This window comes from Rhinopithecus roxellana, chromosome 1 (assembly GCF_007565055.1).
Source record: "Rhinopithecus roxellana isolate Shanxi Qingling chromosome 1, ASM756505v1, whole genome shotgun sequence".
In the NCBI taxonomy this organism is placed as follows: domain Eukaryota; kingdom Metazoa; phylum Chordata; class Mammalia; order Primates; family Cercopithecidae; genus Rhinopithecus; species Rhinopithecus roxellana.
Window position 1 is genome coordinate 192,739,959 of NC_044549.1, and position 17,407 is coordinate 192,757,365.

Below are 17,407 nucleotides of genomic sequence, written 5' to 3' on the forward strand. Positions count from 1 at the left end.
TCCACTTCCAACACCTTTTAATATTCACACAGAGTTTTCTCACATTGTGAGATCCTCATGCTCTCACACACTTCCTTTATACATGCCGTTTCCTCAGCCTTGAATGCCACCTCTTTCTTTACCTGGAGAACCCCTTTCCCTTAAAGACTCAGGTCAGAAGTCACATAGTACTCCTGTGCTACCACCTAATGCAAAGTGTGATTATTCCTCTACTTCTCTTCTGCATTTAAATGTTAAATTATTGAGGGAAGAGGCCTGGTCTCATCGTTTTTGGAATAGCTCTGGATCTGCATTCACATTTTGTATATAATACAACTCAGTAAAGGTTGTGTAATATTGACTTTCATATGTGTGTATCCAAAGCTAACATGTTCCCATGCCCTTTGACTCAGCTTTCCCCATGGCAATGAATTTAACCACAGGAAATAATTGAATGGGAAAAAGAAAGTTATACAGATGGAAGTTCTATAAAATATGTATTTGCTAAACATTGGAAACAAGTTAAATGTTTATCAATAGAGTAATGGCAAGTAAATTGGGGTACATGATCTTGAAGGAACATGACTTATTCTCTCATTCATTATACAAACATGAAGACTGCCAAAGAACTATCAGACACACAGCAATTTATCAGATACCACATCTGCCTTCAATGAATACACAGTCTAGTAGAGTCTTCTAAAATGATAATTACCAAACTACATAGAAAGCGAGCACTATTTGTGGTCTAATGTGAAGAAGAAAACAAATCAGATTATAAAACCATCTGTACATGACGACTGCAACTCTAAACATGTGAGAGTGTGAACAAAGTCTGGATGGGTGAATACAGGAATGACAATATTGATGTGGTTAGATTGGATGACATTTTCTTTAGCATTATTACAATTGGTTTTCAAGCTTTAAAGCTTTAGATTGCTTCAAACGTTTCTAGGGGGGAAAAAAAGCTACTCCCATGACCCTGGCTCCCCAGGTTGGCAGTGGCATGAATGACAGGGTATTTTTCCAGATGGGCAGGGGCTTGCCACAAGGTGATTGGGAGGGGATATTCAAGTCAGTCCAGGAGAGTCGGGTTAGGGAAGGCTATCACTTTGTAGACTTGGGAGTGCTCACTGGGTGTCATCGTAAGAACCAGCCTCTTCTGTGTCTGTGCTATGCCACGCAGCAGCACCTGCAGTCTTCTCTAAGTTTTGTGAGCACCACAACTTGAGCATAGCACAGCAGTGCCAGGTGTGGGGGAAGCAGAAGTCTAGGAACCAGACAAAAGGGTTGAGACCTGCAAGAGTTGGTGGCTAGTTCCTTCTGCTGGAAAGGATGATCTCTATGTGAAAGGCTTATCCCTCTTCTATAGACAAGGAAACTGAAGCCTGATTAGTCCCAAGCTACCAGAATTGGGGTTGGAATCCATCCCTTCTTATTTTGGGGCAGGGTTTTTCTGTTTCCCCTACTGGCCTGGGAGCAGGTGGAGATGCATTAGGTCGTATGGAAGAGACAGGCTGATAGGATGGGTGGAGCCCTTTGGGAAGGAGGAGGCAACGGGGAATCTGTTGGTAGGATCCCATGATGAGAAGCCAAGCATTTGAGTTTTGACTCAATGCAGTAGGCAGTGGGGAGCCCTTATAGGTTTGAGGATGTGATGGAGGAGGGCTTAATGAAAATGAAGCTGGTGTAATCAGGGGAGAGGCTGGGTCAGGCACATGGTAAGGGTGGTGTGGGGCATTTGTTCTGTGTAATCAGAACAGTACAAATTCAACTTCTTGGAAATATGTACTTCTGCTTATCTATCAGTGAGATTGGACTGGAAGCTTCCATCTTACATACCCCTTCCCCATGGATAACAGCACTTTCCAGCGATGGGCACCTGATACAAACTTGGCCTATCAGAGCACTTCCCTGGGAATTTTGCCCTTGGGACCAGAGAAGCATGGGTGTCTGCCCCTCTCTGGTGATAAAGCTGTGTCATGTAAGTCTGGGAGATCTATAATAACTAAAAGATTTGAGTGTCAGAGAGAGGGAATTCTAGCTAGACTCAGGCCCTGGTTTCCCCTCACTTTGAGGGCTCAGACACCCTTTTGTTCTGCCACAATATGAACAATATTCACCACCCCCTTTTAACTAAACTAGGCTGAGTTGAATTTTTGTCATCTGCAAACCAAAAATTTCTGATGACATTTACAGTAAGAGAAATGTCTACTCTTTGTCAATCAAAGAGTTCAATTTGTTCATTGTTCAAATTTTGAGCACAATTCTCAACAACACTCTGGGGTGGTTTTGTGTGCATTGGGTCCACCACTTTGTGCCTGTAAGAAACAACAACAAAAATCTTTCCTCACTATTCAGCATCAGGTTCAGGAACTCCAGGTTCTCTGTAGACACAGGCTTTGGGAGTCCCTTCAGAGAAGGATGGACGCATCTCCATCACTCGTGTGGTAAGTAAAATTGCTACTCAGAACACTTCCCTGCCTGCTCCTTTGTGATTCAGATGGGGAGAAATCAACATGGACTGAGCGCCCACACAGGACAGCCAGGCATTTCCCGTACAAGTGGTAAAGGTATCTTCTGAACTTCTCCCCAGCAAATGCATAGATGAGAGGATTCAGGCAACAATGGCTAAATGCAACTGTCTCGGTCACACTGAGGGCCAGCCTCAGATCCCTCCTCATGTCACAACTGGGAAAGAAGTCGTAGAGCTTAAGCGTCTCCAGGAAAATCATAACGTTGTAGGGTGTCCAGAAGAGGAAAAACACGACGACCACCAGAAGGATCAGTTTGATGGCTTTGGCTTTTTTGTGGTTCTTGCAGGAAAACAGCGTCTGGATGATTCTGAAGTAGCAGTAACTCATAATGAGCAGGGGAAGTAGGAAGCCAAGAAAATTTGCTTCCACATTGCGGAGCACAGGCCAGATTTCCTGGAGGACCTCGGGGTAGTCACCAAGGCATTCGTTTTCTTTCTGTTTTGTGAACATGAACTGGGGTGCTGCCACCAAAATGGCTGCTGCCCAGACGCCTAGGCTGATGGTGACGCCATGCTGCACGGTCCGGTTGTTCATGGAGTTGGCGGCCAGGACGATGGCCAGGTACCTATCAATGCTGATGACGGTGATGAAGAATATGCTTCCAAAAAAGCCGATGAAGAAGAAGGCGGTAGTGAATTTGCACACGGCGTTTTGGAGGCCCTCTTCATTTATCACATAGTGAGTCCAGAAGGGCAAGGTGGCTACAAATAGCAGATCAGACAAGGCCAGGTTCAGGAGGTAAATGTCGGTGACACTCTTGGGCTTCTTGCTGTTGGTGAGGGCAAACACTACCAACAAATTTCCCACCAGGCCAATGGCAAAGACAACGGAGTAGAATATGGACAGGAACACAGTCCCAAAGGCCACGATGTCCCCAATATAACAGGCTTCAGCCGAATCATCGTACTCAAAGTTTTCTGTAACTGATTCAGGGAACGGATCCATGGGGACAGCCTGGATCAGAAAGAAAAGCAAGTAACTGAGTTAGTTCTCAGAAAAACAAAGTTGGAATTCTGTGTGGCCTCATATGTAGGCAGGCAGGAAGAAACAAATATTGGTTGGGTGCACACTACATTTCCCAGCTTCCCATTTGCTGTGTTGTTTAATCCCCACAACAGTCTTGTGATGAAGACTGCAACAGCCTCTTTTGACAGGATAGGCAGACTCCTTTGACTTGCCCAGAGCCATGCAGTAAATGGCTCCGTGAGCATTTGGCTCTAGGCTTTTTTTTAAGATGTAGTCTCGCTGTGTCACCCAGGCTGGAGCGCAGTGGTGCGATCTCAGCTCACAGAAACCTCTGCCCCCTGGGGTTCAAGCGATTCTTCTGCCTCAGCCTCCCAAATAGCTGGGATTACAGGCATGCACTACCATGCCTGGCTAATTTTTGTATTTTTAGTAGAGATGGGGTTTCATCATGTTAGCCAGGCTGGTCTCGAACTCCTGACCTCAGATGATTCACCTGCCTCAGCCTCCCAAAATGCTAGGATTACAGGCGTGAGCCACAGAGCCTGGCCGGCTCTAGGCTTTTTGAAGCTTGAGACAGATCTGTTTTTCTTTGACTGTCCAAAGTCTCTCCAAAAGCTAGCTAGTTTGACCAATGTGTGGATGAGAAAGGGAGAGCCATGAGCAGGAGGCAGGGGTGAGATGGGGTGAATTGGGGGTGCAGCTGTAATTCACACTTCCAGTCCAAACTTCCCCAAAGCAATTCTCCATCCTCTTCCTTTATTTCCACCTTTTCCACTCTCTGGCCTCTTACTTTTCCACGAAGCTAGGCCTGGAGAGAGAAGCTTCAGACCCAGAGCCTTGGGCAGAACAGCACCGGGAAGCCCTCATCTTTGTTTTTTGAGAACCATTTCACTTTTTCTTCTCCTTATAACCAACAAGTCCCTCTCTTTCTTAGCAGGTATCAGACAGTCATACACTCTAGAGTGACTACCTTGTTTTGGGTTGCCCAGGACTTTCCTGGTTTTAGCCCTGAAAGTCCCACCTATTGGGAACCCCCCACTCCCAGGCAAATCAGGACTGTTGGTCATCCTACAACCCTAAGTGAAGAGGAGGTGTTGCCATCATTCAGGGCTCTGCAGTCATAGAGGGGCTGGCTGATCCAAGATGGAGGATGGGGCTCCGATGTCTACTGGCCTAGGCTCCCCTTACCATTACCAGCCCTATACTTCACTTTGGTCTGGTCTTCCCCACTATTCTTATCTCCTGTTACCTTCTGAGCAGGAATTGAAAAAAGAAGATACTTCTGCAGGCTGCACTCCCCTTCTTTTCGCAGCCAGGACTTGGTCATTCACTCCAGAGCTGGCTGGGAGGCAGCCCCTTCATACTGCTCCTCTGGGTGTCTCCTCCTCCCTTCCTCGTGATACCACAGATGCAGATGGGTCCCTCAGAAACCCTCAAAACAGGCCTCCTGGTTGTCACCACCTACCTCTTTACCACAACTTACAGCAAAGCTCACGCTTTAACCGAGGGAGTTTCCACGCCCCACTATACCCTTTCCATGATGGTTTTACCCAGGCGGTGTCTCCCTCCCTCAAGATGAGGCCCACCCAGCCAGGGTGTCACTTCTCCCTTCCCAGCCTCTTCTTTGAGGCCTGCATCTCACCCAGAATCTCCTGGGATAAGTGGGCCGGGGCTTTACGACCCAAGCTGTCTCAGGCTGTGATGAGTTCTCAACCCCAGGGAACGTGTATGCTTTCTCTGCTTCAGGCTGCAATGGCCTTTTCTCAGAGAATAATCTCTGGTTGTGACATTAATTAATAATATTCAAGTCGAATGGTATAAAATGGCTGACATGCAGCTATTTTTGAGCCACATCCATGTCAGTTTCATATGACTCAAGCTATATGTGGGGAAACAGAAATTGCTACTTAGTGCCTGTAGCTTGTCACAGAGCATGATCTTCCCAGACACGCTGCTGCATGAGTAAAAATAGTCAAGTCCTTGGTGGTTCTATGTTAGGGACCCTGGAGCTAGCTACTTTCTCCCTCCCCTTCCCCTCCCTCCCCTTCCCCAGTGAGAAGAGCTGGCAAAGCTGACCTCAAATCCAATAAAAATTGTCCTGCATCTCTTCACGTGCCTGTGGTCGGTCCTTTAGCCCAGGAACTTCTGTGGACTCGGGCACTCCCGAGATTGAATCCTGCATCTGTCCTCTCTGGCTGAGTGATGGGTGAGCTTGAAACTTCTGAGCCTAACATTCTTTGTCTGTAAGATCAGGATTCATTCTCATGCCTGCACACAGAACTGTTTTAGGGGGAGCACCTGGCACAGTGTGTGTGTATGTGTGTCGCATACAGCAAGAACTTGATACATGTTCAATTTGCTTCCTGCATTATGTGAGGAAGCAGAAGCCCTTTGGATCTTTGGAATCATCAAGGCTGCCTGTGGACTCCCATGTTCCACCTCTACCCTGGGTATCCTGGGAATTTGATCTTTAAAGGTCACTTTATTTTATTTTCCCCCCTGAAATAAGACATGTTTTCTTTTCAGATTATTTTGTGGGAGGGGAAGTAAGCCGCCCTTTATTGAGCTTTTACTAAACTGTCAGACTTATTGCTCTACTTGGATCATTATCAATCTAATCCTTTCTGCAATTCTGAAAAAAAAAAAGTTCTATATTTAATTCACTGCCCTGCTGAATGGCTCTGGGGATATTCATGATGAGAGGAAGGAATGGGACAAATGTGGAGAAGGCAGGGAAGTTAGAAATAAGCAACTGACTTTCTGGTTGAGTGGCAGAGGGGCCCCAAATCAGGCCCTTTGCCTTACTGGGTGCCTGGGCTCAGGGCTGCCAGGTGCACAGGGACATCTCTAATTTGCACCAAGGCTCCATATAAGCCTTGGGTGGTCCTGGCTTGGCAGGAAGCTCATGAAAAGATCAGTCAAGCACAGTCTAAGCCAGAAAGGAGCTTGTCTTTTCAATGGGGAAAATTCACATAAAAACTTTGATTAAGGCAGAATGGAAGAAGTGGGTCAATGTTTCCTCTGAAGATGGTATGCAAATTCAGGTAATGCTCTGGGCGGGATGGTTTTGCCTGACACGTGGTGGTATTATGTATTGAGAGCTAAATGGCTGGTTATGGGCACCCATCTGGCTTGGGACTGCTCCCTGCCATCCAAAGGGTCTGCTCAGTACGGGCAGAAGAACACTCTGCAGCCCTCATCCTAGCTCCCTGCTGTCTCAGAGTCCCCAGTGAAGACCCTAGAATTGCCATGGCTCCCACAGGAGTCTCTTGGTGCTGGCACAGTGAGTGCATGCAGTGGGTGCTCACCCAGCATACTGTGGTCCCTGCTACGAGTCATCTGGACCATGCTACAGAGGAAAGAGTGGTACAGATACCGCTTTCTATGAGTTCCCACGTGATTCTGAGGATCAGTACTGGTCATTGAGGGACATTGTTGACCTTCATGTTCACATTTCCATTTTGCACACATCATGCCTCACAGGAGGCACAGCTGGAAGCACGGGGAGTGGGACTGAGGCCAAGACCTGTGCTCTTCCCACTCTCCCTTGAAGATGGAGGAGACTCGGGCCCTGGGCTTAGGGTTCAAATCCTGGCAGGGGAGAAGAGTCAAGGACACAATGACTACCAAACAGTTGAGTCCCAAATCCAGTGGTAAAAAGGCATCAAAACAACAGCCTTAGCTTTCTCCTCTAAAAAATAACCTCTTAGGTTTGTTGAGAGTGTAAGAATTAAATGACTTTAAATTGCTTATTGGGATTTATCATAGACACACAGATGCTCAAGCAAGTGTGTACACTGTCACTGCAGCAAGCTTCAAATATAAATGAAGGGAAACAACCCCAATGTCCATCACTAGGGACAGATCAAAGTACGATAAGTCCAATTAATGGAATACCAAGCAACTGCTTAAAAACACAGTTTCTAGCTCTTGGAAACTTGGGAAAAACAACAAAAACAGGCAAATCTATATGTTCTGTTATGGAACAATCTCTAAGATATACTGGTAAATGAGAAAAGCTAGGTGAGGTACCATGTACATAGTATTCTGTCATTTGTGGAAAATAACGATGTGTGCGTATTTTGCACAAGGTTTAAATATCTCTGAAGGAATACACTGGTGCTGGTAATAGTAATTATCCCTGGAGAGGGATTCTGAAGGACTGAGGATGTGGGAAAGGAGACAGTTTTTGTGGTAAACTTTTGGAAATGTTTTTTACCATGTACACATATTACCTATTTTGGAAAATAGTTTAATTAATTCATTTGGAATTTTAAAATAAAAATAAACAAAAATATGAGTTATATGAAAAACGAAAAATAAGTAACTTAGTACAATAACAATCATGCTGCACATAATAAGTGGTGCCAACATATAAAAGAATCATCTCTATTTTATGGGCGAGTAGATGAACTCAGAGAGGGTGAATAACTTATTGAAGGTGATGCAGTGTATGTGCAATGGGGCTGCAGTGAGGGCCCAGATGTGTTCAGCCTCAGCACTTTTTTTTAACTTCACATTACACCCCTTCCCCATTCCTCTTTCCCAAGACTAGGAGTCCCTAAGAGAAGACCTATGTCCTCTTCAGCTCTGTAGGCCAATGTTCAACAGAAGGCCTGGTACACAGTGAATGCCATATGAACATTTGCAGAAGGATAAATATTATATCCTAGATCTTTGTTCCGAAGAGTTTCATCTAGTAGTGATGATAGCACCCTATCAGTCACCCTGATCTCAGGGGTGCTCATGAGCACACAGGTGTCCTTTCTGATCATAGGCTAGGAAGCCTTGAACTCTGAGAAGTTAGTAGGTGCCTGATGTGTTAAATGAATGAATAAAGAAGTGAATGAAAGACTTCAAGCAGCAAGAAAAGAGATTCGTCAGCTCTATAATGTAGAGCCCCAGGAGGTGAGCAGAGGCTCACTAGCTCTTCACAGTCAGAAAACAACTTGGAAAACACAACCTCTCATTTCAACCATACCTCTCACATGTGGCTTTTGAACATATGTGGTCACAAAATAGATATCAGCATGGGTAACAGCAGCTCTGTTTTCTATGCAAATCTCAAGAAACAGCATGAGTCATGGGGCAACATAGGGTTTTGCCTGGTTCTGAAGGGACTTGTACTCTGTGTGCTGGAGCTAGTTCAAACCCACCCTTGGTAGCCAAATGCCCCAGAGCATGTGAAGGCACCATTTACATCAGAAAGCTGACATCAGTGAAGATGTGTCCTTCACAGAATTATTCCAGTGAACTTGATAGCTTTAGCAAGGTGCTTTTTAAGGAATACTGAGCCTGAGCTGCGTGCACCTCCTATTTGTGGATTCTCCAAGATGTTCGAGGTTTGGGAGCTGAGCCTAAAGATAGGGCCTCCTGGCAGCAGATGGGAGTGTGGCCATGCCTTGGGTGTGGCCCGCAGGGTGGTCAAAGGCCTGCCAGAGGTCTAAATAGCTTTCATCTTAGGCTGGACCATGGCTTTCCTTTGTCCCTGAGGGACAATAGAAACCAAATGGAAGAATCAAATGAGGTAAGACTTTGCAATGTCTACCCAGCTGGGTTTCATATCCACAAGGGTTATAAGACACATGCATTCTGGGATGTTGCACTAATAAAAGAACCATCAACTAAGGCTGCACTTTACAACTTAGTGTAGTAGCCAGTAAGAATTTAAACCTTCTTTGGGCCATCCTCAGGCCTCCTTACCCACTATTCAGTTAAGCCAAGGTTTTACTAAATGGCCTTGAGCTGAGAGTTTCGGTGAACCTAGACAGAGCTTTGAGTGTACACGTTTCACACCCAAGTAGAAATTTGTAAAATTCCCCACTCACATCCGTGGCTGATCCTGGTCTACTTCCTCTGGCCTACTTCCTTTTCTCATGCCTGCTTATTTATTTTTTAACTTTTTAGGGGAGGGATGCTCATCATTACCCATTGTTTCCAATCAGCTTCCCTTTTCTATACTTCCCTTCTTCTTCAGATGGCCCAAATCCATTTCTTCTTCTATCTGACATCCTTTTATGTTGCTTTCCCCTTCTCTTTTGGCTTCACATCCAGCTTACTGTTTTCTAGATCTAGTGTATCTTCTGGTAGTTTTTACTCTCCTGGTCTCTGTTTATGGCTTTTTAGTAAAAGCGAAGACTAGGTTTGAGGTTCAGTCTGGTGCCAAGAAAATTGTGAGGCTTAAATCTTTTCTTGGTACCAAATGAGAGTAGAGAATTGCTCGAGGAGCCCCAACCCAAACTTTCCTTATGAGGATGTCATTGTGCTGTTGGCGTTGCAGAATCTGAAGTTACCCTCAGAAAGTCCAAGTTTAGAAGGAGAGGAGGCTGCCATTCCTGGGTGCCTGCTAAGTGTCATGCTCCACATACAAGATCCCACCATATTCTCTTCACAATCCCACTTGAGAAATGATGATCCCCACGGTATAAATTAACCAGCTGAGGCCCAGATATTTGGTTAACTTGCTTTCAAGGAAGCAAAGGAGCCAGGATCTCAACCCCAGATGCCTCTTTCCACAAAGCCTGTGCTCCTTGCACTGCACAATGCTTTTCTCCCTGGAGGGGAAATCTGCAGGATATTGCAGGCCACTTCTCTCAAAGTAGAACTGAAAATAGCAGACCCAGGCCCCTTAAGAGAAACTGGTCCATGATGCATCTCTGAATTGGTTGGGGTTTTCCCCTCTAGGCTCATAACCCAGCAGGCTGACCCTCAGGGATTGGTGAGTGGAAAATGGAAGGTGGGGTATTATTTGCTCCTCTAGCCACCACTAGGTTGTCCACACTGCCAGAGCCCCAGGAATCTAGCTCCCATCAACGATGGTGAGGAAACTGGGGTCATTTTCTCTGGAGAGGAAAAGTCTGAAGGCTGAAGGGTTAGCCTATTTTCTGCCTTCAAATATATGATAGTGCTTTTAAGAGCCACGTGTTTCACAGGAGCCCACACATTTCTGAAGATGAATGGCTGAGAGACCCTGGACAGGTCACTCCGCTCTGCTTCAGTTTGTTGATGTATGAAATTAAAGCATTGGACCAGACCACCTCAAAGAGCCTTGCTAGCTCTGGCATGCTCAATTTTTCAGCAAGAATCAAACAGAAGGAAACTGCTTGTTTGTTTATTTGTTTGAGATAGGATCTCTCTCTGTTCCCCAGGCTGGAGAGCAGTGGTGTGATCATAGCTCACTACAGCCTTGAACTCCTGGGATCTAGCAGTCCTCCCACCTCAGCCTCCCAAGTAGCTGGGAGTATAAGTGTGCACCACCATGCCCAGCTATTTTTGGTAGATATGGGGTCTTACTATGTTGACCAGGCTGGTTTTGAACATCTGGCCTCGAGATCCTCCTGTCTGGGCCTCTCAAAGTGCCAGGATTACAGGTGTGAGCCATTATGCCTGGCCAAGGAAGCAGTCTTAAAGAGCAACATGAGTCCTAGGTCAGCAAAAGTGTGGTCTATTGTCAACAGAGAGGCTGCCCAGCAGCCTGCGCAGGGAACATGACACTTCTGGGGCAAAGCCTCTGAGCATTCAGATGAGGTTCTGTTTGGAGACAGGGAGCTGGATCAGTTGGTCAAGTCTTGGCAAATCTTGTTTACCTTGCACTAGACAGAAAGTTTCTCAGTTGGCTGCCATGCCCAGACCCCTGACTGTTTGGGAAGCCAAGTTTTACCAGGTCCTGATGGTTTTCTCATTTATGATGGCAGCTATTTTTATAACACACATCCCTTGGGATGCAGAGAGAGCAAAGGCTGATGGGGAGAGGAGTGCTGAGTTCCACGTTAAGGAGCCATGAGGAAACATTTTATACCCCATCCCCTATGCAAGTAAATTCAGTGACTATCTATTCCCATAGCAACGAGCCCACCTAGAACAGCATGGCATTGTCTACCCGCCAGGGTTTCACACAGGCCAAATGCACACCCAACCACCCCCTCCAGCCACCACCAAAAAAAAAAAAAAACCAGCAACAGGAGAATCTTATTGGGTTTGGTGAATTGCCCCTTTACAAAACCTGCCATTATTTTGTGTTTGAAGCCCCGCCCTTCCCTTTCCTCTTTAGAATACTTTATGGTATTTATTTATTTATGTCAAAGTAAACTGCAAAATTTTGAAGGCAAATACTTCATAATTTTTTTAATAATTGAGAAAGATGGACTTGTTAATTGTTTAATTATTAATTAAGTCAATATTTTTGAGCATCTGTACCATATTCTAGTCTAAGGATAAGTAAAAATTAAAAATAAAAACCTTTAATTCTTCTTGTTAAAAATGAGGACAGAGATCTCCTCACCTCCTTTTTTTCTCAGAGCATTGACTTTAGAAAACTTTTTTTTTTTTTTTTTTTTTTTTTTTGACACAGAGTTTCACTCTTGTTGCCCAGGCTGGAGTGCAATGGTGCGATCACTATAACCTCCACCTCCTGGATTCAAGTGATGCTCCTGCCTCAGGCTCCTGAGTAGCTGGGATTACAGGCACCCACCACAACGCCCAGCTAATTTTTATATTTTTAGTAGAGCCATGTTGGCCAGGCTGATCTCAAATTCCTGAACTCAGGTGATCCACCCGCCACAGGCTCTCAAATTGCTAGGAATACAGGCATGAGCCACTGTGCCCGCCTGGAAAATTGTATGTATTTTCTCCTCTCTTTGAATGTATGTAAATCCTTTTGAAAGTAGATAGGCTTTTTGTCAGCTTTATGAGCTAGGCTAGTCTTTCCCAAGGACCTGGGCGTCATCTCTTTGAAATGTAAACAAGCCTAAGGGAGATAGTGCTTCTATCTCCTAGTTTCTGTGGGAAGGTAGGAGCCTAACTGAAGAACCTTGCTCTGTGCTGCAAAATTATCCCTTGTCTTAAAGATAAATTTGATTTTCCTCTGGGTAGAGCCAGTTAGCTAACACAAGTGGTTAGCCTAATTACCAGGTAAATTTAGAGTGAACCATGTATGGCAAACGGTGCTGGCAAGACCTTTTACTTGAGGAATGTTATTGTTTGTCTTGATAACATGGGTGTAACAGATTGTATCCATTTGGCTATACAAAAGGGGGAGATTTCTTTCTGTTCTTGCAATCTCTTAGTAGAAGGCCTATAATGCTCTGCACATTTTGGTTTACTGCTTATTCCATAATAAAACGGTTCTTTCTCTACTCCTTTTGTGGAGAGAATCTCTGTGTTGAAAGAAGACTTTGTTAATTCTATTTCACCAATACTAAGCACTGTACTAAATTCTGTAGAGGCAGAAGTGTTTAAGATACAGTTCCTAGAAGTGTTTATTATTGCTTAGTAACAGAATATAAGAAAAGTTATGGGATGCCCAAGGATTGAACCTCTATATCTGTCTCCTTAAAAACTGAGGGAGAGTGATCAAGAGGATATTACGAAAAAAAAAAAAAAAAAAAAAAAAAAAAAAAAAAAAAAAAAAAAAAAAGCTGCCATTTGAGCTGATGTTTTCAGGATGGGGAAAGTCTTCCAGGTTGACCAAGATGGAGGTGGCAGTGAATAGGGGGTGGGCTTTGAAGACAAAGTCACAGAGGGTCTGAGCATAGGATGGTTTCCCAGGGCCAAGGCCAGGCAGAGGGAAATAGAAACAGAAGGCAGTGAAGATGGTGGAGCTGGGAGGGACCCACATGCTCCCGGAGTGTTCAGGAAACTCAGTTTAGGCTGAGTGCAGGGCTTCGGGGAAGGATGCAGAGAAAGCCAAGGCCAAAAAGGGAGAAGAGGGACAAAGAGAGGGGTCTCAAATCCCACACTAAGTAACTACAAGGAAAAATGATGAAAGACTTTGAAAATAGACACACACTGAATGATGAAAGGACTGGGAGTCCTTTCTAGCATACTCTTTGGGGCCACCTCCCCCTTTTACTGCCTGAGCTAATTTTACAGCACCGTAGGTTATAGCAGATAGCAGTGCAAATGACTCTTGTTCATGGAAATACAAATTGTGTCTGGTGGAGATGCACTGGATGAAGTGCCCTGTGGATATGGACCAATTGTGCCTTTATCTCTGAATTCATCTCAGTATTTCTGAAAGCATCTCACCCGTGCTGTTGGTGTGGCTGTAGACTGCTAATTCTCATTGCTGCATAGGATTCCACTGTATGAATAGTCCGTGATTTATTGCTGTTTCTGCTGCTAATGCACACGTAGGTGGCTTTCAGTTTGTTGCTAGTTTGGACAATGTTGCCATGAAAATTTTTGTGCATGTACGTCTCCTACAACATGGATGCATTTTAAAAGTTTAGTCTTGAGCCAAACCAAAAAGTATGAATCCAAACATGAAGATCGGAAATAGGCAAAGCTAAACTATATCGTTTAGGGATGATATTTAGATTCAGTCAAACTATAGGGAAAAGCAAGGAAGTAATCACCATAAAAGTCAGACTTATGGTTCTTTGTGGGAGAGGAAGAGGCTGTGGTCAGGAAGGGACATGAGAGAGGCTTCTGGGGTTCTCTCTCTCAGCCTGGATGGTGGTAATGTGGGAAATTAAATCTAATACTTTGCTAACCCAGACAGTGTTCTTTCAGTGTGTTACATTTTGCAATAAACAAAATACAACACACTGAAAGGAGACTTCGTTTTCTCCTTAAGTACACTTTAAGGGGAAAACAAAGGTGGTCTAGGAAGATGCTTAAAGACATATAATACAGCTTTTCTTCCCTACTCACAAGCTAAAATGCTGCACTTTGGCCAAACAAGATGAGAGGGCTGAAGCATCAGCTGTGGCCAGCGTGCCGTGAGAATCCCACCTGTGTAGCAGCCAGCAGATTCTAAACCCCTCAAGAGGGCAGGTGGGATCAAGGTTCAGCTAGAAGCCCCAACTTTCCCCGGGCTCTTCTGGGCAGAGTGAGTGATGCCAGAAAGCCCGACTTCTCGGAATGCCTGGGCTGCGCTGCTAGGAATCAGAACATGTCCTCGGGAAAGGCAGCCAAGATCTGGATTCTGCCATTCAGGTTCCACTCTCTCCTACGACCACGACCTGCTATGGAGCAGCAGAAGTTCCCCTCCTTGTTCATCTCCTCCATTACAGGTGCTGGTTCCAAATGTCTCTGAACTCAGGACACTGGGTCAGAGGCTGGGGCTGGGGAGGAGCAGTTGGATGCCTGGATCCCAAGCAGGAGGTTTTTTGAGGCTAGGGTCTCTGGCTAGGGAGAACCATACCTGACATTGCCACTGTGCCATAGCTGCCCGGGGCCGGGTAGGGTTCCTCCTGGGCTGGGGTGGACTGGGTCAGCTCTAACACGTTCTTTGTTCTCCTACCCCTACAGCTCTGGATTCTTCACAACCTCATTCAATAGTAGTCAGTGTTTTTCAGGTATCCAAACTTTCTGAGACTCGGTTTCCGCATGACAACAACATATATTGTTTCTTGAGCACCAAAGACGGGTCAGGCAGTGTGTTTGGGACTTTCTATATCATGCCTTTAATCCTTGTAGAAAGTCGACACATACCCATTATGTGGCTTCAAAGGCTGATGGACAATCTCCATTTTAAAAGCAGGCAACAGACTTAGCAAGCGCTGTGCACAGTCACCAAGTGCAGAGCCAGGACTTCATTCCAAAGCCAAGCTGCCTATGTCCCCATCTGTGAAGAGGGGTCAGCTGAGGAGCAGGGCTCAGGGGCAGACTTTGTGGAGACTGGCACGTGGCTGATGGATAGTAGGTGCTCCTTTCCCAAAGGTGTGGCAAGTGCCAGGTCAGCCTGAGCACTAAGAAGAACCACACTGAGTTTGGGCTGAGACTATTTCCTGCCTTGCCTTCCTTTGTGAAAATAAAGCCAAGCGAAGAGGAAGATGAAAGAATCCACCCTAACCTTCCTGAGCCCATTTCTCATTCTCAGGGGTTTTGAACCCCAATCCACTGCCCCCATTCCCAACCCACGGTGGTCCTCACGGCCCTGCAGCACAGGTCTGTTGCCCACCCTGCCTCCTTTCAGGAAACCCAGGTCCCTCCAAAGCGCCCTCGGGGCTTGGGATGAACTGTGCCCCGAGCAATGCAAGCTTTCTTGCCTGCTTTCACATGGTTCAATTTTCCTTTTTTTGGGCTCAGTTTTTTTCTGCCTCAAGTTTTCTACCTCAAGTATTTCAAAAATTAATTTTGTGTGTGTGTGGGGGGGGAAGGGGGTATTGAAAGAATCCTAAAATTGCTTAGCCTTTCTCTGGACTGAGCAATAAACTCACAAAGCAAGGATTGCAGGCTCTGTGAGGCTGTGATTGCCAGAGGCAAGGCAAGAGAAATAACAAGCCTGGCCATTCCTCAGCTGGGGTCTCTGATGGATTTCCTCCTGTTTTGCACTCATAATTTCTTTCTGAAGACCATGTTTTCCACCCACACAAACCTGAGCCTGAGTGTCCTCACAACGGTTGTAACAGCATATATCAAAATTGAACACTAAATTTGTGCCAGGAATTTATCAATTAAAATAGCTTTTCTAAAAAACTGTATATGGGCCAGGCGCGGTGGTTCACACATGTAATCCCAGCACTTTGGGAAGCCGAGGCCAGCGGATCGTCTAAGGTCGGGAGTTTGAGACCAGCCTGACCAACATGGAGAAACCCCACCTCTAATAAAACTACAAAGTTAGCCGGGCTGTGGTGCATGCCTGTGATCCCAGCTACTTGGGAGGCTGAGGCAGGAGAATCACTTAAACCCAGGAGGCAGAGGTTGCAGTGAGCCGAGATTGTGCCATTGCACTCCAGCTTAGGCAACAAGAGCGAAACTCCGTCTCAAAAAACAAAAAACAAACAAACAAAACCCTAAAAAACAAAAAACCAAAAACCTGTAGATGGCACAAAAAGTGGAAGAAAAAGGAAAAAAAAACCATGAATCTATCTGTAATGCAGTTTCCTAGAATCAACTACAGCAATCTTTTAGCTTTTCTCTATCTACATTTTATACGTATTTTATATTTATATTAAGTGCATTTATATTTATATTAAAATGCAGATAACATTTTAAAAACTCTTTATTATTAAATTTTCAAATAAAAAGTAACTTTTCAAAAAAAGCAGCGAGAACCTCCTTGTACCCATCACCTGGCTTCAACAATTAGCAACCCATGGTCAATATTCCTCTATTCCCCACTTAATGTCTCTCCTGAATTATTTAATTTCACCCATAAACACTTGTGTGCATCTCTAAAAGATAAGGACTCTTTTTTAAAGAAGACTTTAATGCAATTTCTCATCTCAAAAAATTAGCAATAATTCCTCAACAGCATCCAGATGCAATTTTTCATGCTTTTTTCAGTTAGTATAAAATCATGAGCTTTTCTCTACGTCTCTAAAGTATAATTACTAACGTTTCTAATCTTATTCCACCAGGTTGAGTGTAATTATAAATGATCTGATCACTCCTTGCCTCCCCCACTCTTCCATCCCTTTGGACATATTTAGGCTACAACATCCCCAGGAAAATGGTTTCCATTGTGTGCACGTAAGGCAAACAAACATTATGAACCTGTTAGCTGTCCACTGCTCCACCCCACCCACAGGTACCCAACTAGTCCTCTGCACCTACCTGGCGTGGACTGCCAAGGGAACCTCTGGATCTGCCAATCAGCCACCCTGTCCTGCACAGACTCTACCAGAGACGAGTATTTCCCTTTCCTTCCCTCTAAGAGCATTTTATTTGCAGAGTTAGCCAATAGTATCTTGTTTCCTGTGAGGGAGACTATCTTTAGATGCTGCAACAGGCAAGCTCAGACACTCCAGGGTGGAGGCCAGCTGCCGACAGGAGGGCCTGACTTTATAAACCTGGAAGACCTAAACCTCGGGGAAGACTGTGGAGCTGGAGGGAGAGAGGTGCCACTTACCCCAACCTGGAGATAGGGGGCAAGGAGCAGGCCCTGCGGTCAGCAAAGCACAGCACAGTCAGCTCTCATCAATGGGGTGCCTTCAGGAAGCTGGGAGAGCTCATGGGGCCCTCAGCTTCCCTGCCCA

At 45.2% G+C, this 17,407-nt stretch overlaps 1 protein-coding gene across 1 annotated transcript; it reads right to left on the bottom strand.

Annotated features, from left to right (window-relative positions):
• Positions 1-459: 459 nt before the first annotated feature.
• On the bottom strand, positions 460-17,094 carry CX3CR1 (C-X3-C motif chemokine receptor 1). Its single transcript, XM_010371514.2, has 2 exons — positions 16,986-17,094; positions 460-3,470 (listed from the first exon to the last, which is right to left on the bottom strand). Exon 2 carries the CDS (start codon positions 3,459-3,461, stop codon positions 2,394-2,396), a length of 1,068 nt encoding a protein of 355 aa, XP_010369816.2. The 5' UTR covers positions 3,462-3,470; positions 16,986-17,094; the 3' UTR covers positions 460-2,393.
• Positions 17,095-17,407: the final 313 nt, after the last annotated feature.